General features: G+C 37.9%; 1 protein-coding gene across 1 annotated transcript in view; it reads right to left on the reverse strand.

Annotated features, from left to right (window-relative positions):
• Window positions 1-19,764, reverse strand: part of LEKR1 (leucine, glutamate and lysine rich 1) — a gene marked incomplete at its 5' end in the record, with an annotated part of 51,422 nt that extends 31,658 nt beyond the window's left edge. Inside the window, 5 exons of the mRNA XM_081329993.1 lie at window positions 5,221-5,406; window positions 6,787-6,962; window positions 7,659-7,778; window positions 11,932-12,146; window positions 19,642-19,764. Coding sequence (XP_081186119.1) covers window positions 5,221-5,406; window positions 6,787-6,962; window positions 7,659-7,778; window positions 11,932-12,146; window positions 19,642-19,764 — 820 coding nt within the window. The remainder of the gene's footprint in view (window positions 1-5,220; window positions 5,407-6,786; window positions 6,963-7,658; window positions 7,779-11,931; window positions 12,147-19,641) is intronic.
• Window positions 19,765-26,596: the final 6,832 nt, after the last annotated feature.

Here is a 26,596-nt window from a genome sequence, read left to right on the forward strand (position 1 = left end):
AAGTTAAATATAAGTCAACAATGTGACATGGTTGTTAAAAGAAAATGCAATTTTTGGCTTTATCCAATTTGAAGCTTCCTTCCAAATCATGGTAAAAATGTGTTTTCATCTGCCCTGATCCTACTGCCAGGGCTATATGGACCAATTAGCTCAAATAAAGGCAGTAACAATGATCAAAATAAAGATTGAAAGGAATTGGAAATGTTGAATTTTGAGAGCAGGGCACTGAGTTTGGGCACGATTGCATTCTTCAAATATCTGAAAAAGTACACAGACTGACAGTCGAGAGTTACTTTTCATCATTTCAGAATGCAGGATATACAGTAGATAAATCAGTTCAAGTTACAGGGAGGCAGATTCCAACCAAACATTAGAAAAATCTTCCTAGCATTAAGGGCAGGTCAATGGTGGAATTAATTACCCAGATAGGTTATGCAAGGGAAATTGCTGTGACTGACTCCTATTTGGGACTATATTCCATGGAATAATACTTCTTGTTCACATCTTTTAATTCAGCAGGAGCAAATCATTTTGAAATTAAAGACAAACTGCACTTTAAAGACAAATTAAAATATATATTTGCCCATGTGGATAAATGCATTTGGGTATGTTGGCCCTTTTTATTTTCAAAAGGAATTCTATTTTATTATTATTATTAATTGCTCCACTGCTGGTCATAGTGTCTTTCTATTTACTGAAAATAGGAGAGCACTGAGCTCTTCCTGGGGGAAAACAGGAATTCATTTTACTAATTTTCTGGTCATACTGACCTCAAAGAAGGAAAAAACAGATTAGGAAAAAACAAGTTTTTTCATGCTTGAAAATTTAAAATTATTTCAGTGGGAACAAATAGTACATCTTAATGTTCAGCTTGCCAGTTAACTGCTTAAAACGTCAAAGAATAGTGGGATGTCATAGGAAGAAAAAAAAATGTGACCACCTTTCCCAACCTAGTTAAATCCTAAATCTGTGAATTACTTGCCCATAATGTCATTAGGAATTATTGAGATTTCTGTATGGTGCAATAATAAAATAGGTTGGGGTGGGAAGTGGAGGAAACAGGATAACTTGTCCTTCTCTTTATGTTTCGTTTGTGTGGGATGAAATTCTTCATATTTTATGGGAACATTCCTCCCTTATGAAAACTGGAGAGAAAAAATCGCCATTCTGGAGTGAAAAAAAAATTACAATTCTTTGAGACAAAATGCATTATCACAAGATGGCTTAGGTTAAAAAAAAAGTCATCATCCAAGTATAAAAAGGTAAAGGTTCCCCCGCACATGCGTGCTAGTCGTTTCCGACTCTAGGGGCCGGTGCTCATCTCTGTTTCAAAGCCGAAGAGCCAGCGCTTGTCCAAGGACGTCTCCGTGGTCATGTGGCCGGCATGACTAGACGCCAAAGGCGCACGGAACGCTGTTACCTTCCCACCGGAGTGGTCCCTATTTTTCTACTTGCATTTTTACGTGCTTTCGAACTGCTAGGTGGGCAGAAGCTGGGACGAGTAACAGGCACTCACTCTGCTACACGGCACTCGGGATTCGACCCGCCAAACTGCCGACCTTCTGATCGACAAGCTTAGCGTCCTAACCCATTGAGCCACCGTGTCCCTGTGCATCCAAGTATAGTTTGACTTTATTCAACAGCCCAGCTTCCATTCTTTTTAAATTTTGGTCACAATGTCCAAATGAATAGTGTTACATGATTACACAGTTTTCTACCTAAGATAATTTGTCCAAGGGAATTATTGCCATATTTACAAACAAGTGGCAACTTAAACTAAGCAGCAGGAAGATAAAGATTCTCTTGAATAAGCTCAAGTTCCCACATGGACATTTGTGGTCACTAAGATATTTACTGAAGTGTCTTTCTCCAATTGTTTCTAAAATCTGAAGGAGTTTGCATGCACCAGATCCTGTCAATAAAACAATGTCATCTAAGAAGACCCAGGAGGTGTGCCTTTTCTGTACTTGATCTTATGAACAAAATCCCCCTCCCCTTGAGGTCTATCTAGCCCTGGCCCTACTGCCTATTAAGTGATATATGAATCTGCTATATAGATGTAATCAACTGAGTTTGTTTTCCTTGGTAGAATTGTTCTCCAATTTTTTAAACTATTTTTAATTCTGAATGAGTCACAAGAGTGGATGGTGAGGGAGTGGCTTCACAAATTAAAATCATACATAAATAAAACCATAGTCTTTTCCCATAATGTTTCATTAGCTCCCCAGTCTAACCTACACACTTGATTGTCTCTTACCCAAATACTGAACAGATCTAACTATGATTAAAATAGGGGCAATTAGCCAAGGTCAGTAGGTGCTGCCAATTCTTGTATTGCAGCAGCCACCCATTAAAATAAAAAATGGTCAAAGTAGGTTTGCTGAAGATGGTAGGACTCAGAATGATGTTTCATGCATCTTTCATTTGGATTCATTTTATCTTACTTCTATAATGTGAAGGACCCATTCAGTACACTAAGAAGTAAAATAATGTCCCAAAAGTGCTTTTTCAAGAGGCAACTGGATTTTCTTGTTTTTCTTTGAAAACATCTCATGCTCATTACTTTGCATTTAAAAGGTTCTTGTATTCCAATCCACAAATTAATTATCGATAACCTCAATTATCCGATAATTATGGGGGAATGCGGTGGAGCCTTATTTTCCTGTTGGATAAATACAGTAAAAATCAGGGAGTCCTGGTCTGAATCTACATTCTGCCAAAACATAGCTAGATAATTTTAAACAAGCCTAGGCATCTGTCCAATATGGGAAATACTGGAATGTTTTATAAAGTGCTTATAAAGATTACAACTAGCTGAATGGAAAACTGTGGTCCAGAAATCTAACATTCCAGTGTTTTGTAGAACACTGCTTTTCTCCTGATCTGGGTATTTTGGAGGAAATTTTTGCAAGTGATTCCTTTGACCTCAGAAATGATCCATGGTCTGCCAGACTGGCTGTACAGTATTGTACTCTGGGGAACACTGGAATGATCCATTCCTGGACCATACAGTTTGAACACTGCAACCATACATGAAGTACTTTGAATACTGAAAAAGAAAAGTAATATATATTATGATCCTAAAGAAGCAAGGCATGGCAATGATGAATTGTTTAATATGGAGAAAAGTGTGCACCATTAATTGTTCCGATATCCTACCCTGTACGGTAAAACCACTATCACCTTCTTTTGAGTGTTTCTCTAGAGATACCCATTAAAACTTTGAAGTGACAGGCAAGAGATGTTAGAGATGGTGTTCTCTGAGCTTGGTTGTTTTCTTGCAGATGTTTCATGACCCCAACTATATAGCATCATCAGTGCTATTAAGGAATGGGGTTTGCTGTCAATATATATTCTAGTGGCTTGCCCTGTCAGTGTTGGAGTGATCTTGGAGGTACTTTGGTTGGGCTGTTTACTGTTAGATTGTTTGACAGTTCCTTGATTGGAGTATTCTTTTTTTATTGCTGGTCTGATCTTAAACTTGGTGTTAATCTATGTACATCTGATTGCTGGTGGGAGATGTTTTGGTCTTTTTGTTCCCTTTTTGGCTTGTTGATTCGTCTCTTTTACAACAGTATGTAGATGTTGTTTATATCTATATGTCTAAAGGTAAAGGTAAAGGTTCCCCCGCACATGCGTGCTAGTCGTTTCCGACTCTAGGGGCCGGTGCTCATCTCCGTTTCAAAGCTGAAGAGCCAGCGCTTGTCCGAGGACATCTCCGTGGTCATGTGGCCGGCATGACTAGACGCCGGAGTGGTCCCTATTTTTCTACTTGCATTTTTACGTGCTTTCGAACTGCTAGGTTGGCAGAAGCTGGGACGAGTAACAGGCGCTCACTCTGTTACGCGGCACTCGGGATTCGACCCGCCAAACTGCCGACCTTCCGATCGACAAGCTCAGCGTCCTAACCCACTGAGCCAATTTGTCATAATGCCAGGCATCCAAGAATTCTCTAGAGTTTTTGGACTTGGCTTGGTCTAGGATGGTCACAGTTTCCCAGTTGAAATTATGGTTAAGTCTGTCCATATGCATTGAAATTAAAGGGTTTTAATGCTAGTTGGTGTTCATGGATGCATTTGCCAGTCCTCTGTCTGTTTGTTCTACATAGTGGGTGTTGCAGTCTTTACACCATATGTTATTGATGACTCCTGTTTTTTTTCTTCTGGCACTGCTGGGTCTTTTGGTTTATGTAGAATGTTTTGAAGGGCTTTAGTTGGTTTACTTGCTACAGTGATTCCATGTAGTTGTAATAGTCTGTTGGTGGTTTTTGATGTATGGCTGTGTTATCCTTTTTACGGCTTGTTTTGGTTGTGCTATATTGGGTTGAGTGGTCAGACACTTTGACGAAGTTGTGTAGATATACATTTTGTTGGAAGATGCTGTATAGATGATCTGTTTCCTTTTTCTGCTGTTCAGGGTTACTGTAGTATGTTTGTGCATGTCTGAATATACAATATACTTTTTTCACCTACTGCTTACTCCTTGCAAATAAATCATTTGAGATCCCAAAAATACAATACATGAATTATTTGTATATCTCCTAAAAAAGGCTACAGATCTCTTTATAATCCCTTTCAAGACACTATATCCCTTTTCTGAAAAATAAGATGAAGCAGTTGAGTGTATATATATCATTTTGCAAGTCCATTATTTATTAAGGAAAAAATTGCCCATAAAATTTCAAAGAAAAGAAGCATATATGTGCACAACATGGGGAGATTAGTAAAAGACAAATATGAAGTGAGTTTTAATGTTGTTTGGGTGCATTGAGATGTAAAGAAAGACAATGATTTCCCACTACCTGTGGGAACTGTGAGCTGGACTTTTCTTTTTTCTTCTTATATCGCTATGAGAAAAGAAGCATGAGTTTCTAATTTGGAAATTGCACTCTGATGACAAGTTGGGAATTGTGGGTTTTAAAATAAGGCAGAATCTGAAAATTCAACCATGGATTGTTCAAACTAAAAGAAATTGTAGTTCATATAGAGGTAAAAATGTGAACCTTGGGTACTTTAAAAGTGAAGTGACTCCTTTCGTTAGAGCTATGCAAAAATATATTGATGCAGGGATTGCGTGAATCAGTGGTTCATGTACATTTATACACATAATAGAAAATTTACAGTTTCCCATTACTTCCATTATAGAGTACCTACTGCAATTATACATGTATTCAAAATATACTGTTCTTCACTTTTTCAAAAATTAACACCATATTCTTACCTTGCATTTTCTTTTGTAATTCATTACATTTATTTTGTAATTCATTCTCCCGTAAAAGAGAAGCCTGAAGTTGCTTAGCTTCCAGTGCAGCTGCATCTGACTTCACTCTTAGGTGTTCCACCTCTTCCTGAAGTATTAGATTTTTCCTCTGGCACTCACCTAAAGTTTTGTTCAAACTGGATACTTCTGAAATGTGATAAAAGGCCAAAACAAAAATATAGATGTATCCATCCTACAACTTTTATAACATTTATGTACTCTCATAATATTATCCAAAAACATCTTTATTTGTTGCTATACTATTCTATAAGAAAACAGAGTATCTGTAGTTATTAAGATACTACATTATTTCAACTTGTCAACTAATTGATACAAACAAAAACACGGATATTCTACTACAGATACGTATTCTATAAGAAAAGAGAATGGGTATCTCTAGTTATTAGGATGCTAAAATTATTTCAACTTGCCATCTAGTTAATTGATACAAACTAAAAGAATGGAAGGACTCACTGGAGAAGAGCCTAATGTTGGGAAAGATTGAGGGCAATAGAAGGGGACGACAGAGAATGAGGTGGCTGGATGGAGTCATTGAAGCTGTAGGCGTGAGCTTAAATGGACTCCAGAAGATGGTAGAGGACAGGGAGGCCTGGAGGAACGTTGTCCATGGGGTCGTGATGGGTCAGACATGACTTCGCAGCTAACAACAAAAGAATGGATTTACTCCTAGAAATAAGGAGACATTTTCTGACAGTGAGAGCAATTAATTAGTAGAAAGGCTTGGCTTCAGAAGTTGTGGGTGCTTCATAACTGCAGGTTTAAAGAAAAAAATGGACAGCCATGTGTCTGGAATTGTCTCCTGTTTGAGCAAGAGGTTGGATTAGAAGACCTCTAAAGTCTCTTCCAACTCTTGTTATTCTGTTATTCAAATCTTCTCTAATTCATAGTGAAAAGCTAAATGTTACAAGCAATATACTGTTGATAAAAGTCCTGTAAAGACTTTGTCAACTTGATTAATTCACCCTGCAGCCTAATACGTAGGTAATGGTCAAATATATCTCCTAATAGTATTCACTGTACGCTAAAGTGTATGTTAATGTCTTGAAAAAAATTACAAGTTAACATTCAGATCAATTTTCAACCTGAAAAATATGTGGCATATTTTTCAGGTTGATCCTAAAACTGTTTTCCTAATATATATATCCTTTTCCATTAACTTTCTCCAAGATTATCCATTTTTGTGTGATATGTCATTATTGTTTATGCTTCCAGTGGCAGTTTACATAAGAAACATTTTTATGTGCATTTTAAAGCAAAAACTGTAACCCAAAATTCAGAGAAATGAAATTATGTCCAGAATCATACTGATTTTGGTAAATTGCATCAAAATGGGAACTGAAAATATTTTTCTAATCCCCACACCATACAGTACCATAACCATGTCTCAATGAGAACAAAGTATCAATTCAATGTATCATTGCCTTGATAATAAAATATATGTGAACTGTAAATCCAGTCTGAAAGTGGAACATGCTAAGTAAGAAAAGCTTTGCTTTGATAATCTACCTGCCAGTCCTATTTTATTAATGTTTTTTAGTTGTAAAAATATCTCTCCTTTTAGTGAAATCCATTCTTTGAGAAAACCAAGTATTTCTTCTTTAAGCTTGTTTAGTTCTCCCCTGATAAAGGGAATAAGATTAAAGGTTTTCTTTCGGATAAATTTATGTTGTTGCAATGTTTTCCTGCCAAAAAAGGAAGAAAAAATGGTTATGATTTTAAAATCAAAATAATATTTAGAATTATATCTCTTTGAAAGATCAAATCAATATTTAAATCAATCTTAATGTAAGGAAAATAATTTTCTAACACAAATACACAAGTTCAGATAAATATTTATGTAGCAAAAGAAATTCCTGTTGTTCAGTGAAGACTTATCTCCTTTTCAAGTTGGCATAAAAGAGAAGAAAATACAATGATCTATGGCAGCGGCTCCCAATCTTTTGGGCACCAGGGACTGGTCCAGTAGGAAGAGGTTTTTCCGTGGACTGGAGGGGGCGTGGTTTCACATGCTGCTTGCTTCCCACAGATGGTGCTTTACTTATTTCCATGGCCCAGTTTCTAGCATGCCATAGACCGGGTGATGGGGACCCCTGATCTATGACATTCAGTGCAGGAAGGGGGTATATTTATGCTATGAATCATTAGAACTATTGGTAATTCAGGATCTTGCCTACACATTCTTAAAACATTGGGCCATTAGTTTGGTCAATAAATCTGAATTTACACTTATATCTTTGTATATACTACTATAACTTTTTTAATACAGCTTTAAAAATTACCAAGAAAACAGATTTTTCAGGTAGATAACAGACAGAAAGACCAACAATTTTATTAGAAAATAAATTCCCCCACAAATGACCTCATGTGAGAATTCTTACTGAGCTAGTTGTGACTGTCTCCATATATCTTCCTTTTCTTTGTGTAAGCTTCTCAACTGTTTGTTTAGATTCTCTATTGCAGTTTCCTTATTTTCAAGTTCTGTAACTAATTCTTTTATTCTGAAAGAAATAAAACATATAGTATTAATCTTTTACCTAAAAAAAGTAATGAGAATCATTAATTCCTGCCTTGGATCCCATGATGCCCTTCTGTTCAAGGAAAGCCTCTTTTCTCATAGTTAGGACTATTTATCCTTAACAGAGGATCAGAAAATTTCTTCATCTTGCTAAATGAAGAAAAAGAGGAGGCTTCATTTTGAGCATCTATTTGTACAGAATTGTTAATGTGCTTGTAAATTAAATCTCTTACACATGTGCAAAGTATGTTATAATAACTAGAGCATAACTAGTTCCTTATTGCAGAGTAAATCAAAATGACAGGGTGCAAGCAGTTTTGTACAGCAGAGCACAACGAACTGTCTGGAGTTCAAGCTGTAGGCACTTCAGACATTAAATACTGCGATGTAATGTGGATATATAGTTATTTATACGTTTTCCAATTTTGATATAGTTACAAATATTTCACAGCATGAAGCCTGATGCTCACACTTAAAAAACAGCTGACACCAGTGCTAATAAATGAATACAGTATATTCCTTGGCTATATATTTGGTTCCAACGTTACATTTAATAAGTCCCCCTGCCCAAGATTTCAGAATTTCTTAATATATCCTTTACAAATTTTCTAAAATATCACCCATTTAATTAGAAAAGTCATATTCTTATTAACATATTTAAGCAATTAGTAGCATCTTTAAATAATCAAATGATGCAATAGTGTTTTATTTCTTTATGAACACATGAATGCATGAAACAAGAGCCTAGGCAGCTTGTCATCTAAAATATTTTTTTGATAACAGTGTTATTCTTTAGTACATTTTCCTTCGGTAACTTCTTTGTTCTGTTTTCTCCAACTTTTTTCTCCTCATCTTTTACTTTTAATTATAATTTCTATTTTTATTACATTTTTATTGTGATTTTATATATTTTTGTATATATTGTATATATACGTAATACATAGTTTTATTTTGATGTTGTGAATCACCCAGACCCTTGCAGTGAGATGACTGGCAAAAACAAACAAACAAGCAATCAAACAGATCAAAAGGCAGAATTGATACCTTTTGGTATCAGTTGGTATCAATAGGATACCAATATGTATTTAACTTATTTCATCTCACTGTGTTAGGTTTTCCTATGTACTTGCTTCTTACATTCTATGTTCCAACTGTAGTTCTGCCTTTGCAGCTTCAGATAACATCAGCAACTAATAGTCCGGAAATAAATATAACTGTATCAAAAACACAATTAGCACTCTGAAAGATTCTCAACTTTTTTTCAGTATGTTGAGTGGCATCTGACTCAAGAGGCCCTTTATCTAGCAATAGATTGACAATCACTTTATCTTGTCTATCCACATGATTTCCTTGAAAAATACAGGAGTGGTTTATTATTGCCTTCTCCAGTGCAGTATGAAATGATGCCTTTGCCATTGTCACTAAAATGATCCTCCACTTACAGCACTTTGCTATATTTCTGCTGATTTTCATACCTTGGGTATACCTACTGAAAATACAGTCTTTAAACATTAAAATGATTAGTGCCTACAGATCAGTAAAGAAGCAATAGGAACATAATGGAGGCGGTGGGGAATGGCAGATAGATATTTACTACTTTGCCTTCTAGTAAATAGAGGTGAAATTGTTGTTTCAAGGAATGCTAGGGGTTCTCAGCCTTCTATGCTCCACCCAACTGAGTTCCAACAAACATAGAAATCTTTGCAAAGCTTTATTCTGTACTGGATAATTGATGCTTGAGAACAGATTCCAAATCAAGCAAGTAGTCCATTTCAAGGCTAGTCCCTTTATAAAGTTCTTGCAAAGACATCCCCTTAATGGAATACACAGTCACAAAATATTAGACTTGGAACTCTTACTGCTCCTCCATTCTTATTACTGCTCCTTTGTTCTCACCACAGAAATTAATAGGAATCTGCAGTTAGCTTGTTTTCTGTTTATCTCTATCCCATGGAAATTGTCCTATTGGTCTGACATTTTATGTCCTGTTGATTAACAATTTCCTTGAAATTTCATTTCCATGTATTTTTACTATTTAGCATCTTTTATAACTCTAATCTACAATTTGTTGTTTCTCTGTTTGTCTCACCCCATTTCTCTCTGATAAACTAGCTGCATCAAGGCTTGAAAAACATCCTGTCTTAAATGTAGCTAAATATTATCTTATCATTATGATCAGACAAATCATAATGGTAGCCATTTTCTCCAACATGCTCACAATATGTCAAATACATGCAGTGACTTATGTCCTAGATAAATTTATGACGATATGCACGAACCCTCACCATCACAGCCAAGCACTACCTCCAGGATCAGAGACATCCTGAACACAGATTGGTGGGAAAAGCTATCAAATTATTACCACTGTATTCATTTCCTGATTTAATAAGCATCTGTTTGGCCCCTGCACAAGCAGACTAGATTGTCTTTATTATTTAGGCAGAATCAGCATTAATTAAAATGAATTCTCCTTAAAATTTCTAACACAGGTAGTTTCTTTCGCTTGCATTTTATTCGTCAAAATCTGAACTAAAATCTTGGCTGCACTGATAATATTTAACACGTGGAATTATGAAAACATCCTAAATTCCATGGCTAATTAATTGCAGAAGCTAAAAGAAAAAAAAGAACATGGTGATCTTTTCTGCACTTGTACATTTTGCATAAACTGTGAAGCTGAAAATCTTGTTATCACAGCCAAAATACGGTTATACACTCAACAGAGGAGAAATCAAGGGGGTGGTGTGAGGGGAGACAAGAATAATGAAATGGAAACATCAGAGAAGCCAATATGCATTCTAAACTCCTGCCCCCACTTTAACACTGTGCAATACATGCTCTGGAAGCATCAGACTGTGCCCCAGGCCCAATAAGACTGTCTTCAACTTGATCCAGCCCATAACTGAATCAGTCTTAAATTATCTTTAGATTCATTAGTTTTAAAGTATTTCAACCAAAAGCTAATAAGTATCCCACTATGGCTTCAAGATATGCAAACTCTTATTATGCTTCACCATCTAATCCAACTACTATGAATGTAATCAGAGGTTTGTTTTGAGAATGGAAGTACAAACAAACCCTCCATTGCTAGCCAGCTTCAACCACAGTTATTTTATCTTACCATTTGCCCTTTCTTTCCCGAATTCTTTTTATACCCATCACCTCTTCACCTCAATATTTTTAACACCAACTTCTCTCCAAGCTTCATGTATTATTTGCATCAAAGACTTTCAAGCTGGGGTTTGTTTTTTTTTGAGAATTGGAAAAGTCCACAGCTTATTCGAACACTTGGAATTGCAATACTGAATATTCAAGAAAACTGATCAATAACCTCTTATCTTATGTATACAAAACGTATTTATTATTTATAATTTTTCTTCTTTACATATTAATGCCCTGCAATTCCTGTTTTGCATGCACACAATGATATGTAAATTTATGCTATTTCTCTCTTGCTTCCTCAAAGATTTTTGATGGTATTATTTCTCTAGATTAAGATATCAAAGCAGCTAAATTAAGTTTAAAAATCAGATAGAAACCTAACATACTCCAGGAAAAAAAGAATTAGAAATTAGGTTAGAATTAGGTTAGAAAGGCAATCTGAGGAATTATTCATAATATAATCTTACTTTACAGACATGTTTTAAGGACTGCTAAAAAAATAAAGTGCTCTGTACACTCTGGACTTTTATAGCTTATGGGATAGCAAATCTTCTCTATCATCAAAAGTTTATTTTAGAATCTGATGTTGTAACGGAGTTACATCCATATCTTATTATGATAAACAAAATGGCGGTTCATGCACTATATTAAGCCATGGTTTACAGAAGAAACTATGGTGGCTTCATTATATATGAACCAAATTATAAAGCATGTTTTATAAATTATAATTGTCTGGTTTGTGCATCATATTAAGCTATCATTTCAGTACTGGAAATAACACAGCTTATATTACACTTGTTTCTTTAAGCAGTAAATAGTGGCTTATAAATTGTAGCTCAAACTATGACTGATTAACATGAATTCATATACCTAATGCAAGCTAAATCTGGCAAAAGAGCTAAAGCATACTTGCCTCCGAATGATATTAATAGACATATTAATTTGAAAAGCAAGAATGGCTAGTAAGTTCCAACCTTTCTGTTTTTGATTCACTAGCTGCTGTGCATTGTTCAAAATCTTGACTTAGACACTGTAGTTTTTCTTGCAGTATTTTCTCCCGTTCCACACTGCCCTCATAAAACTTCATCTTCTTTTCCATTGCTTTTACTTTCTCATCCAGTAGCTTAAATTCATGAAGCACCAAATAACTTACTCCACAATATTTACATATTGTTTCATCTTGGGACATCTAAAAAAATAAGCAACATGTAGTGAAAAAAAACACCTGATCCTTTAAAAAAATTAATTAAAGCAACTTTTTATATGGATTCAGAATAATGTCCACTTAGCACATTATTCCAGTGGTGGACAACCAATGTTTCAGCACGGAGTCTGAAGTTACAATTGTATAGGTAAAGGTAAAGTTTCCCCGGCACATGCATGCTAGTCATTTCCAACTCTAGGGGCCAGTGCTCATCTCCGTTTCAAAACCGAAGAAGCCAGCGCTTGTCCGAGGACGTCTCCGTGGTCATGTGGCCGGCATGACTAGATGCCAGAGGCGCATGGAACGCTGTTACCTTCCCACCATAGTGGTCCCTATTTTTCTACTTGCATTTTTACGTGCTTTTGAACTTCTAGGTTGGCAGAAGCTGGGACGAGTAACAGGCGCTCACTCTGTTATGCGGCACTCGGGATTCGACCTGCCAAACTGCCGACCTTCTGATCGACAAGCTCAGCGTCCTAACCCAGTGAGCCACTGCGTCCCTTTATGTTACAATTGTATAATTCTTTATTATTACTTATACTGGATGGAATTTCTAACATGTATGGTTCAACGTACCTTAAAGTACAAAATAATCTACTCTTGAATTATTCACAAAATCATTTTTACCATTCTCCCTGGAAATTTAGGCAAAATTTATATTCTCCAAATGGGCCAAATGGATATAATGTCCTTAGGGGACAAAATGAAAATCACAGATATTTACTCTGAGTTATTTTCAAAAAAGTAACTAGGTTAAGATCTATATAGAAATAACATCTGTTCTTATGAGTATCAAAGAATATCTGTGCAGAAATCTGTTCTTTATAAAATTAAATAGGTTTTGTAGGCCTATTATTTTTATTACAAGCTATGATAATCTACAGATCAGTGGCAGTATTAATTAGAATGCTGATGAGCTGGAATAGGAAAAGCAATTTCTATACTGAATACACAATCTAGTCTTCTGTCTACTTTCAACACCTGTGAGTTGTCATAAAAAAGCAGGAAAAGATGGCCAAAAAAATAGAACCACAGAGACATTCATACAGTAAGGGGACAGAAACATATCTTTAATCCTGGCTAAAAGGAATCAGAAATTATGGAATTTTCTCCATCAATTCTTTATTCATCCTATATCTTAAAGGATGAAATACTATCATTTGATGACATAATTATTTATTAAACATTCTATACTATGACTCCTTCCAGTAACTGTAACTCCAAACTTAAAAATGATTTATAATAAACTGTTATAGCCACCATCTTGAAATGTTATCCTCAAAATAAACAGATTATAACGTTTGAAGAAAATATCACATGATGAAAAGCCACACAGAGTCAGGAGTCACACAGAATCTATGAAATTTGGTAGATATGTGATTATTAATCTTAAACAAGATACATTCGAGGAAACAAATACATGTTTGAGTGAACCTGAATTTGCATTGCAGAAAAAGAGGCAGACTTCATTCACAGGCTCTGTCAATTTTATACAGTGTCCATTTTGTTAATTCCCTCCAATAAATCACAAATGCTTTGATTATTCCTACTTGGAAGCATGTACAATAAAATATGTTGAAATATTAATGAAGCACACAGGACTAATGCCAAGAATATTGGTGTCATAGTTCTAGTGAACTAAGGACAGAAAACAAGCAGAGAAGCAGATATAATTTGTTATAATTGCCAAAAAGTTCCACTTTGGTTGTTGTTTTCTTGCAACCTACTCTAAACAAACAAACAAATACAGAGAGATAAAAGCAGCTCAGGGGAGAATTCCAATGAGGACTTCCGGACCTGTGCGGTAGTGACTGGTCATGGGCTTGTGGACCGCCGTACCCCTGCGGCTAATTTTCATCCTGCCTGGAGACCCTAATGGGCCCAAGACGCCCTGGAGAGGCAGCAAAGAAAGAAGGGTGCACTGGCAACTCTGGAATGACAGCAGTCATTCTGTTCATCTTGGGGAAAGCCTTCTAACCCGACAGGAGAAAGGTTGTATTTCACTGATCAGCCCAAGCTACTTGCAACTGAAGTCCAAAAGAACTAACCAGCACAACAGTAAACAGTGTGCTTGAAACTGGGTGAGGAATCTGATTTTCCCTTTTCTATTCTACACTTAAATTTCCTGGAAAAGATCCCCAAGAAGCAAAATACCTTCAGACATGAAGGAGGGGGACTTCCGCCCCACCCTTTTACTAATGGAAGCGGCGAATTAAAATTTCCATGGAGGATCAAAATATATGGTAGTGAAATAAATTTATAAACTTGAAAGCTAAAATTTAACTTTGGACAAGCTTAAAATTGTTGACTGGTTAAGACTTTCATTTTAAAGACCATTGTTCATATTAAAAACTAAATAGATGCTAACACCTAGTGGTGGATGAAGATTATGAGAATTATGATTTCCATAGAGAACTTGCCAAAACCTGGGAAAAGCTAATCTGTGTTTGTGACCTTCAAAGGTTTAATAACAAAGAACAGCTGTGACAAAAAAAGACAACAATCTGGGCTGCAGATAAAGAGAGAATTATAAACTTTTAAAAAAATACAAATATCTATTTAACCGAGACTCTAAAGCTATTTGCAGATATGAAGGAAAACTTCAACTTTTGTCCATCATGGATCAGAGACATGTAGATAGAACATACCAAGAAAACATAAATACCTCTCAGGAGGAGATATATAGTATACTGCAATTAATTCAAATAACACTAAGTTCAAATCACAAAGAAATCCAAAATAACTTTGAAAATATAAATCAATCTATTTCTAAGTTAACTCTACAACAACAACAAAAACTTCCAGGAAACAACAACAGAGAAGGAGCAAACAAAACAAATAAGTGGACATAAAATTGAAAATACTCAAAGACGAACTTAACAAAGCAAGAAAATATGATTTAATCCTAGTGGGGAAAAATGTACAAGAAATGGAAAAAACAACTCATCCCTTAAGACTACAAAATAAAACTGAGGACAAAAAAACAGATTGAATAAAATGGAATGTAGAGATGTTGAAACATCAGAGAGAAAGGAAGTGATAAGAGAAGCAAAGGAGAAAAAGAAAAAGATTTTCAAGAAACATGGAAAGGCAAAAGCCTCATATAAAGACACTTTATTCGATTTACTTATACCTACAGCAACAGTCATGAATATATGGAAAAACATTTTGATTCAGCAAAACACATTGATCAAGAAAGACACTGGTCAAAGGAAAAAGATCAAAGTGAAACTTAAGAAAATAGATGATGGGATCTAACAGAGAGAATATTTAAAATAGAAACATTTGTTTGAATATGGTTAAAGAAATAGAAAAGATTCTGAATACATATGTCATTCTAAGAGGGATGAATTCCTTAAATAATACTATATGCTTTTTCCCTTTTAATTTTATTTCTTGATATGAGTAATATTGTTGTGTACTGGGTTCTTTGCGCAGGAATGAAGACGAGGGGAGTGAGTTCAGCAAGAGCATGGTTTATTTCTTGCAGGATCTGAACTAGAGACCTGGGCTGCAGATGCAGCAATTTATACCCTGGCCCCTAGGCGGCAGCCAATAGGTTTGAAGCAACCCATTGCCGCCTAGGGGCGACCAATAGCAGCGCTGGAGACGGGTTGTCTGAGGTGCTGGGAGTCGTTAGCTAGCTCCCAGCTTAAACAGCCTACCAGCCGTTACCACATGGTGTTACAAGCAAGCCCAGTACATTACACCCCTCCCCCCTTAGAACAAACAACATTATAGCAACACAGAAAGTGATTACAGTAATACAATTTACAAAGACTTAACCCCAGTGTGAATAGGTTCCACTTAGCAGCATAATACAATACTTAACAACATTATAGCTCCATTGTTCAATACAATCTTGTAGGTCAGCAGTTAACACAAGTACATACAACATTATAGCTTTATTGTTTCAGCACATAATCTTGCAAAAAAGCAGGAGGTTTGCATGCCCTTGTGGAACGCCTGGAGGACCCAGGCACTTCCTGGCCTACCAGCTTGCCCGCCGGGCTGGGTAGGCCAGTGTCTCTCAGTTCAATTGATTCAGGCTGGCTTGGGTTTCTCTGGCTGGCCTTTCCCAGTTGGCCCACCCCAGAGTCCATTTGTTCAGCAGAGTTAGCACAGGGGCTGTAAAAGTCTGGTTGGCTTTCTCCATCAGGGGACCCATGTTGCACTTCCGGACTTCCCTCCTCTACGGCCAACTCCTCGTTGCTAGGGCTACGTGAGCCTTCAGCTTCTATGCATGGGCCGGCTTGGCTGCCAGTTTGTGGGCCTTGGTAAGGACTAATGACGTAGTCCTCCCTTAGTGGCCATTCTGGAAAATGCTTCCTGAGTTGGTCAATGTGGTGCCTGACAACTCGCCCGCCCTCCAGCCCCACTTCGTAAGAGAGGGGGCCTGAAGTTTTAGTAATTTTTCCTGGTACCCACAGATTCCCATGCCCATAGTTCCTGGCCCACTCTGATCGCCCACTTTCAGCCCCCTCAGGGGTTTTGGACACGAAGCTTCTGCTGCCACCCTATCTGGATGTAACCTATCCAGTTTCGTGATCAGCCGCCTCCCCCAACGCAGCTCTGCTGGGCTTTTCCCTGTAGCCGTGCAGGGTGTGGAATGCTGGCAAAGTAAAAAATCTGCCAATCTGTGATGCCAGTCCCCAGTCACTATACGCTTCAATGACTCTTTTGTGGTCCGGACCATCAGTTCGGCTTGACCATTAGAAGAAGGGTGAAATGGGGCCGATGTTGCGTGCCTGATGAGATTTGCTCTCAGAAATGCCTGAAATTCTGCCGCTGTAAATTGGGCTCCATTGTCAGATACTATGATGTCTGGCAGCCCATGTGTGGCAAAGAGTTTCCTAAGCACCTGGATGGTCCTAGCAGTAGTCATGTTAGCAACTGGAATTATTTCAAGCCATTTAGAGTGGCTGTCGACCACTATAAGGAAGAGCTGTCCCTGAAAGGGCCCAGCAAAGTCTATGTGAATTCTAGACCAGGGAGTGTGAGTCTCCTCCCACCTGTGAATTGGAGCATGCGGCATTGCAGGCCTTGATTGCTGGTATGTGTAATATCCATGCACCTGCGCTTCAATGGCCTTGTCTAAACCTGGCCACCATAAGTAGCTTCTAGCTAAAGCTTTCATACGGACAATACCCGGATGACCTTCATGCAGTGATTGCAAGACCCTGTCTCTTAGTGAGGTGGGGACTATGACCCTGTTCCCCCATAGGATACAACCCTTGTGAGCTGATAGTTCATGTCTTCTAGTAAAATAACTCTGAAATTCAGGGCCTGGGCTCTTATCTAGCCACCCTGTGTGCACCCAAGAAAGCACTCTACTTAGTGTCTTATCAGCTGTTGTTTCTTCAGCTATGTCCCCAGCATGGAGGGGAAACTCTGGCCAATCCTGAATGGATAATATGCGGGCCACTGGGGCCGGATCTGGTTCAATCTGTGGCAGTGGAAGCCTATTCAGGCCGTCTGCATGGCCCATTTCTTTGCCGGGTTTGTGAATCATCTTAAACGTGTAAGCTGATAAAAAATAGACCATCTCAGCATTCTAGGGGATAATATGTGGGGTGTCTGTCTGTGGTGAATAACCCCAATAATGGTTTGTGGTCTGTGAAGACCATGAAGTCCCTGCCATATAAGTAGTCATGGAATTTTTTAACTCCAGCTACAATGGCCAATGCCTCTTTGTCAATTTGAGCGTAGTTATGCTCAGCAGAGGACAGCGTCCTCGAATAAAATGCAATGGGAACCTGGGTTCCATCTTTCTCTAAGTGACTCAAGACTGCCCCCACCCCATATGGGGATGTGTCACATGCTAAACAGACTGGTTTAGACTCCCTGAAATGAGTGATAGTGGAACTGACTGAAGTGCCTTCAGGTCCTGAAAACTTTTTTCGTGAATGCTGGTCCACTTCCAAGAAGCTTTTTTATCTAAGAGCCTGTGAAGTGGCTCTGCCACTGCGACCTTGTTAGGAAGGAACGCGTGGTAGAAGTTGAGGAGGCCCAAGAATGCTTGCAGCTCTCCTTTTGTTTTAGGGATAGGTGCCATCTGAATGGCCTTTACTTTGGACTCAGCTGGGTGGATGCCATTGGCATCAATACAAAAACCCAAAAATTCAGTCAAGGGAACCCCAATTCTGCATTTGCTCTTTTTTAGTTTGAGGCCTGCTTCACGCAGCCTCTGCAGGACAGGTCTGAGCCTCCTTGCTAGCACTTCTGTGGATTCTCCGGCAATAAGCACGTCATCAAAATAGGGGCAAACCCCTGGGATACCTTTGAGTGTGCGTTCCATGATTCCATGAAAAATGCCCGGGGCTACACTGACCCCAAATTGCAAGTGCTTTACTCTGAAAGCCCCCCCTGTGGGACACAATTGTCTGTGCTGCAGCCGTGGCCTCATCAACAGGTAGTTGCTGATAGACCTGCGCCAAATCTAATTTTGCAAAAGTGGTGCCACCCTGCAAAGATGCCAGGATGTGGCTCACCACTGGGACTGGGTATGCGTGCTGTTTAAGGGCCCGGTTAAGTGTACATTTGTAGTCTGCGCATATTCTGACTTCCCCGTTGGCTTTAAGTGGTGTTACAACAGGAGTTTCCCACTCCCCACCATCTACTGGTTGCAACACACCCTGTTCCACAAGCTTGTCTAGTTCCGTGTCAATTTTGTGCTTGAGGGCAAAGGGGACCCTGCGAGGCTTAATCCTGATGGGAACCACATTTGGGTCTAGTTTAAATGCTATTGGCGGGCCCGTGTAAGTTCCTAGGGCTGAATCAAATACGTCTGCGAAGTCCTCGCAAACTGATGCTAGGCTCCCAACTTGTGTCCGGTTGATACCGGTTATTTGGATGCCTAGTGCATCAAACCAATCGAGCCCAATTAGGCTCGTTCTCTGGCCCCCTACTACAACAACATCCAGGTGCCCTGAAAGCCCTTTAAATTTAACGGCCAAGATGGCTTCACCCTTGACTACAACTTTTGCGTTCTAGAAATCTGTTAAAAGTATGTCAGAGGGCCTCAGCTTGGCCCATCTCCTACTGCGACTGCACATGGAATTAAATGTGTCCAGAGAAATAATGGAAATGGTGGAACCTGTGTCCAGCTCCATCTTACAGGGGACCCCTTGCAGCTCCACCTGGAGTCTATACTTGGGTTTAAGGGGGCCCCAGTGCAACATACACTTCTGTGGCTTGAGCAAAAACCCACACTGAACGGCCCCAGGGCCCCGGTACCTCTCCTGGTCGGATCGTCCGACTGGCGATGCGATGGCCGGTCCCTCTGGCGACCTCTGCAAACTGCTGTGATGTGGCTGGTTTTCCCGCAGGCCCAGCACGTGGCTGTCCAGAACCTGCAGTCCGAGCGTTGGTGGCGGCTGCCACAACCTGGACATCTAGGTAAGGGATCTGCCTTGTAATTAGTCTCTTGCTGCTTGCTGTTGCAGTGCTGTGGGTCGGGCTGTCTGTGCAGCTAGTTGACTTCGGCGTCTTCTTCTGACTCCTCGGTGAGTTCAGCGTCCTTGTGGTGGACGGCTTCTTCGCATTGCGTCGTTTTGGCGGGCCGGATCATTTGGACGGCTCCACCAGCAGCGTTGTCTGCCATGACCTCGTTCTGGGCATCTGCGAACGACAGGACCTCTCTGGCAAAAAGTTTTTGCTACAGCTCTCGATTGTGGAGGCCGCAGACGAGCCAGTCTCGAAGTCGCTTTTGAAAATCGGCATAGGCGTGCGGCTTGCCTCAAGGCCGCGATGTATTCGGATGCGGTTTCTCCCGGCTGCTGTATTCATTGTTCGAAGGCGTAGTGCCACGCAATCACTGACATCTTCGGTTGAAAGTGTTCTCCGAGCTTCTTCTTCATTTCGTTATAGGAGACGGATTCCAATGGCGTGGGCGCGAACAGGTTTTCGGCCAGATCAAACATCGCTGGGCCGCACACACAGAGCAGCGTGGCGGCCTTTAGTCCATCCTCTGCGACCTGGTTCGCCTGAAGGTAGGTCTTGACCTGGGACAGGTACGAGGGCCATCCTTCTGGTTTCTTGATGTCGAACTCTCGCAGCCTTCTGACCTTGGGCATTCTGCTGGTCTTCACGGCTGGCTTCTGCTTCTTCCAATCCTGCCTCTCCGTTGCTCAGGGACTGGTCTTCTGAGCGTGTGGTCACTAGTGTGGCTTGCTAGCCGACTGGAGGGGGGAAATTGCTTTTCCCGCCAGGCATGCGCTGCCTCTCCCCTAGTGACTTTCAGCTCCAACAAAGAAGCAGGATCCCACCTTCGTCACCAGTGTTGTGTACTGGGTTCGTTGTGCAGGAATGAAGATGAAGCGAGTGAATTCAGCAAGAGCATGGTTTATTTCTTGCAGGATCTGAACTAGAGAGCTGGGCTGCAGATGCAGCAATTTATACCCTGGCCCCTAGGCGGCAGCCAATAGGTTTGAAGCAACCCATTGCCGCCTAGGGGCGACCAATAGCAGCGCTGGAGACGGGTTGTCTGAGGTGCTGGGAGTTGTTAGCTAGCTCCCAGCTTAAACAGCCTACCAGTCGTTACCACATGGTATTACAAGCAAGCCCAATACATTACAAATATAATACTGTTGAAATGGCTTAGATGAAAGAAATGTTTTAGATAATTAAATGTGTTCAAATTTAGGGAAATTATAATGTATAAAAAAGAAAAAATATTTTGAATAAGAGTTAAGGGTTTAGATGACTAGACACATTAAATGGAATATTTAAAGATTAAATATATTTTAATTATGGTTAAAAAGAATAAGACATTTGAGAATGAATATATATTAGCTTAGGAGAAATATATATTTTAAGTAGTATTTTACTTTTTATGTTTCTTTACTCTTGCTCTCTTTTCCTTTTATTTACTGTTTTTACTTATTCTTTAAGAAATGTAAAAGTGTTGAGATGGTTTATATGGGAAAATGGATTTAAATCTTTAAATGTAATTAACTGTTGAGAAAATCTTAACCAGCAAGAATACTTTGAACTTTATGGGAGAAACAAATCTAAATAAGGACTGTAACAGGATATAATATGAGGCAACCAGAATGATTGGATAGAAAAGAAATATTATATTGATGTGATTATTTCTAGGAATATTAGGGAAAAATCATATATGTAACTGTTACTTATCAAAATAATAAGAACTATATTATTTCAAGGCTTGCAAAGAAGACATTTTGGGGAAAAGGGGAAATCAACTAAATGTACTATGTGGATTATGGATTATAGAAACCAATTGTTAATGATTTTTCTTTACAAATGTAAACCTAGCAAACACAGTTTACCAACTATTAAGTGATTTACCGTATGTTTTTTAAAAATCAATAAAATATATGTGAAAAAATAAGACACAGGGATAAGAGAAAAAAAAGAATTCCAATGAATAAAAATTAAACTCCAAAAAAACAAAAACAAACCCAATTACAATGAAAACTATTGGCACATACAACACATAAAAATTAAATTAACATTTCCCAAACTTTTAACAATGTTTTTTTTCAAATTATAGAATGGTGAAAATGGTCTAAAGATGAGTGTTGCAACTGTCTTGCTAAAGTTAAACAGGGTATAGCTTTGACCATTAGAAAATCCCATGTATGGCAACTTGAATTACACAATGAAATGAAGGTGACATAGAAACCTATAAAATAATATACGCGAAAAAGATAAATTTAAATATTCTTAAAAGAAACTCAACTATGCTATTAGCTTACATTTTCACTTGTCAGAGAGATTCTTCTGAAAGTTTATAAACATAACTGTAATCCTCTTCATATATTTTTAAACATGGATAGGTTGATATGAATACTGGCTTGGTTACTATATGCCAATTTGAGCACGCAGACTTTCTTGAATCCTGATGAGGGATGGGGCACGTTCACATTAGATACATATGGACCTGGGGTCTGAGTGTATGATTTTCACTTTAAGAGGTGAATGAAGTTAGTAATGTTAACTGCTTTTTTGTGCAGCAACTGGCAAAGAAAAGTAACTTTCCTCTGAACAGGGAGATTCTTCTGAGTTATATAATAAAATCATTGTACTAATCTTCTGCTGCCAAGTATGACTCCTCATTTAAAGTTTAATTCAAGTTGTAATCAGTTAAGTGAAGGGCAGTATGAGATATATAGTATAGAGGTGATAGAAAAAGCTACCTAAAATTGACAAAAAGCCCAGTTATTAGATTTTAGACATGACACATAGGATAGCAACAGAAAAAAGCAAGATTTAAGTAGGCACCACCGAGAGCCTTGTACAAAACAATCCAACTTGAGTGATTCTTGACTTTATGTATTATTTGCATACCTGCCTTTTTTCTAACATGAAGAGCAGCAGCATAGCAATGCAAATATTTTAAATAAATATATTTGTCTCTTTTATCTTCCAAACAAATCTCTTGCCTCCTAAGGGAAGGATAGATAGAGATGGACTAAAACACAATATTAAATCCTGTCACCCAGTGAGTTTCATGGCTATGTCAAGTACCGGCAGCTAAATTTCCCCACTATGCTGTAATACTGTAATCTATGCTGGCAGTTCTATGCCATGTTCTTTTAAAATAACCAGTGGGCATCACAGGGTAATCTAATCTATCTAACTCACTGCACAACATATTAAGACACTGATGATTTACTAAAATGAAATAATGGTATTTGCTTTCTTTCAAAACACATTTAAAGTGCTTCTCATCAAATTATCAAAATGTATATAAAAGTGTCTTCGGAGAAGGGCGAGATATAAATGGGATTAAATATATATATATATATATATAGTAGATATCATCTGTTACATTTTCTCAAAACATGTTTATTGTACTACAATTATGTTAATGATATATTTATTTATTTATTTAATTAATTAATTCAGTTTATATACCGCCCTTTTCCCGAAGGACTCAGGGCGGTTTACAGGGCAAAATTAAAACAGTACAATATAAAAATTAAAATTAAATTAAATTAAATCAATAGCCCCAAAAAGTTTAAAATTAGAATTTAAAAAACATTAAAACCCCTCAGTCCAGGCCAGATAACTCAAAAAGCCAGGTTTTTAGGTCCCGGAGAAACGAACGAAGGTCGGGGGCGATCCGGAGTTCCACCGGCAATTGATTCCATAGGGCAGGCGTGCCCACAGAGAACGCCCTCACCCTGGGGATCGCCCACCGGCACTCCCTGACCGGCAGCACCCTGAGGAGGCCCTCCCTGTGGGAGCGCACAGGACGATGGGAGGTTGATGCTGGCAGCAGGTGCTCCCTAAGATAACCCGGACCCATGCCATATATTACACTAAAGCCTTTAAACTATGAGAAGAGAGTAGGACAAAATAACAAAAAATGGGAATGGATATGATGGATATTAAATAACAACCTTTCTTGAGAAAAGGAGAGCAAAGATATGCAAATACTACCAAAAGGTTAAAAATGAAAATCAAGTTGTTTTGAAAAAGACAAATAATGAACACTAATCATGTTTATTTGAGACAAGCCATAATCAAATTAATTGGCATGTCTCAAATATGTATTAACAATTTTCTAATAAAGTGTGTACCTGTGATATTGGATACATGTTTGCTATGCTTGGCTTTATTTCTCCTAACTCTTCTTTGCCTCATGAAGCCTGATCATAGTTACAATGGCTCTGAAGGAAATGAAAAATTAATTATATTTTTCCTGGCAGTAACAACCTGTGCCCAGGAATATGAAACTAACTATTATTCAGAATAAATACCATAAGGCTCCAAAGTACTAAAATTACTTATTGAAAAAGGACAAACTGAACTGTAACATGAAAGAAAAGGAGAGACTGTTATCCTAAAAAGAACACTGTGATTTCTTGTAGCACCACGTCTTTTGTATTTCAAAATAAACAATTTCAGACATTCCAATGTATGTATCTACTTTCAGCAAGATACCAAACTGGATGGGGAGAAGTTTGGGATAGCAAGCAATTCTGTTTGGAACCTATATAGATAATCTGAAAATAATAAACTCAAGCCTGAGTAAGACACATTTAGTGTTACCAGCCAAAATAACTTTCAACTAAGAAATAGAACCATGTGGTCATCTATATTTCTTTCAAAAAACGTATTTTGCCTTCTCTGGATGCTCACAAACTCACATAAAGCAAATGATATAGAATAATTGGAATACATTATTATCAAGATAATATTTCCCCATGTATATTTTATTATACAGAAGATAAAAGTGTATCTCTGTGCTATAAGACTGAATATAGTATGATTCGAAATGCTAAAAATTGCATTTTGCTATAGCATTTAATGCTAGCTTCTTATGATAGTTTCTGAATAAAACTCAATAATCAGCATAGATAGACCTTGAGCTACTTCACACACTAAAGAAACAGCAGTTCAGTTTTGTCAGTGAACTGTCCAATAGAACAATGCAGGAATCACTGGTTACTTGACAAGTATCAGTAGGATGCGATTGTCTGTCTCACTGCCACATTATAGTGGATGAAAATATATACAGATCTGCACAATCAAGCAAAATGTGATTATTTTGATGATGTTCCACCTTAATTTATTGAATAATTGAATTTATTGAATAAGGCTTCCTTTTCAAAGTATTAACATGTATCTCAACTAATTTCTTTCCTATCAGCAAGTTTAAATTATTTGTCCATTTGCCTGCCTCTCTAACCAAAATAGGCTTACATGGGATGATAATTGTTATTCAAGTTAAATAAAAATGCACTTGTGGAAATATGACTGACCTGAGGAAACATGGAACAGGAACCAGGGAGTGATTCCTTTAATTGTTGCACATCTGACAACTGACAAGTCAGAAGTATGTGGTTGCTGTATAAGAGGAATGTCATTTTGGTACCATGGTAAATTAACATGAGTGATAAATGTTAGTAGATAATCCTTTAGAATATTAATATATTCAATATAATTTGAAACCACCGTGGTCCATTTTATTATGTATTTTTACAAACTGTTGTACTTATACTTTTACTCTATAAACTGTATCTTCAGAAGTCTGTGTTGGCTTCCTCTGTACTTCTGATAAATGTTTATTTAGAATAGATTATATTATAAAAAAGAGAACCACTATGATATAGTCTTTAATTTGCTAGGAGCAGAGAGATCAAGGTTCTAATCGTCTTTTATAAACAGAAGCTAGTTGGTGACTTTGTGTCAATCGTTCTCCCTAAGCACTAGCAATAATAAAAATCAGTGCATTGATAAGTAAAGAGCATCCAACAGCAAAAATAATTAAATAATACAGGCAACAGAGAAAGAAGATTGTGTCTTTTGTTCTTAGAGTATTAAATGCATAAAAGTGTAATAAATAAATAAAAAATATAATTAATGGGAAGTCAAGTGGGGGGGGGGTCATGAGAAACCAAAGAAATATATCTACCTACATGAAACAATGGTGCAATAAAGAGCAATACCAAAAACATTACATCATTTAATAACAATCCTTTATGTAAATTATATTGTGTATGGAGGAAGAAGATTAGCTAACCTTTGTTACAATCTAAATGCTACAAACACACTGTTGTGAGCCAGGGACTTAGTGGCACTTAGCCTTGTGACTGCTATTGATTCCTATCATGCTGTCACTAATGATTATACATTTCAAGCTGAAGATTTACTTAGAAATAAAATTGCACTTCCTAATAAGTTTAGGATTTCATATAAAAGCAGTATTGTGAGCCATTTTTCCCCCAAAGAGATGCAGAAAATGAATAGGGAACAGAATTAAATGTTATAAAGTCAAAAACAATCAAAGTTGCTCCTCTTCAAATATACAGCTTGCATATTTTGGCTGTCATTTTTGCTATTCCTTATTCTCTAAGAATGTTACTTTCCTTTTATTCTTATTCTCTACACTCCACCACCTTATCTATTTTGACAACGATACTATATTTAAACTAAGTCCCACTGAAATGAAAGATAAATCTCAGTTCAAAGGAATATTATTCGCTAGTTAAGAATCCATGTGATTTAAGATTTAATTGTGTCTGCTCTCAATTATCTAATAGACTTTTCAAAAACTTAATAATGGAATCATGCCAAACAGAGTGTCATGTACATAGATACTGTAAATCTGATGGAATATCTGACAGACCCTGGAAAGTACAGGAAGAAATATGATTATGGCATGTCAGCTCAATGGAAGGAGAAAGCAGAAGACTAGGAGTAATGTTGTGATTCAGTGTCAGCCTGTGGGTTCGGCAGCTGAATCGGACAATTCTGAGGAGGAGGAGGAGGGGATTGGAGAGCCTGCAGAGGACAGTTCTGAGGCATCGCAGAGCTCTCAGCCAGGCCCTTCCCGTCTGGTTCCTCCTCAGACCCAGCTGTGTGAGCCTGACAGCTTGGACGAAGACGATTCACAGCTGGCTTTGTTCAAGGACGCCCGAAGCAGGAGGCAGACAAGCAGGAGTAAACAAAGGAAGGCA

This window comes from Vipera berus, assembly GCF_964194415.1.
Source record: "Vipera berus genome assembly, chromosome: 5".
Taxonomy (NCBI): Eukaryota; Metazoa; Chordata; class Lepidosauria; order Squamata; family Viperidae; genus Vipera; species Vipera berus.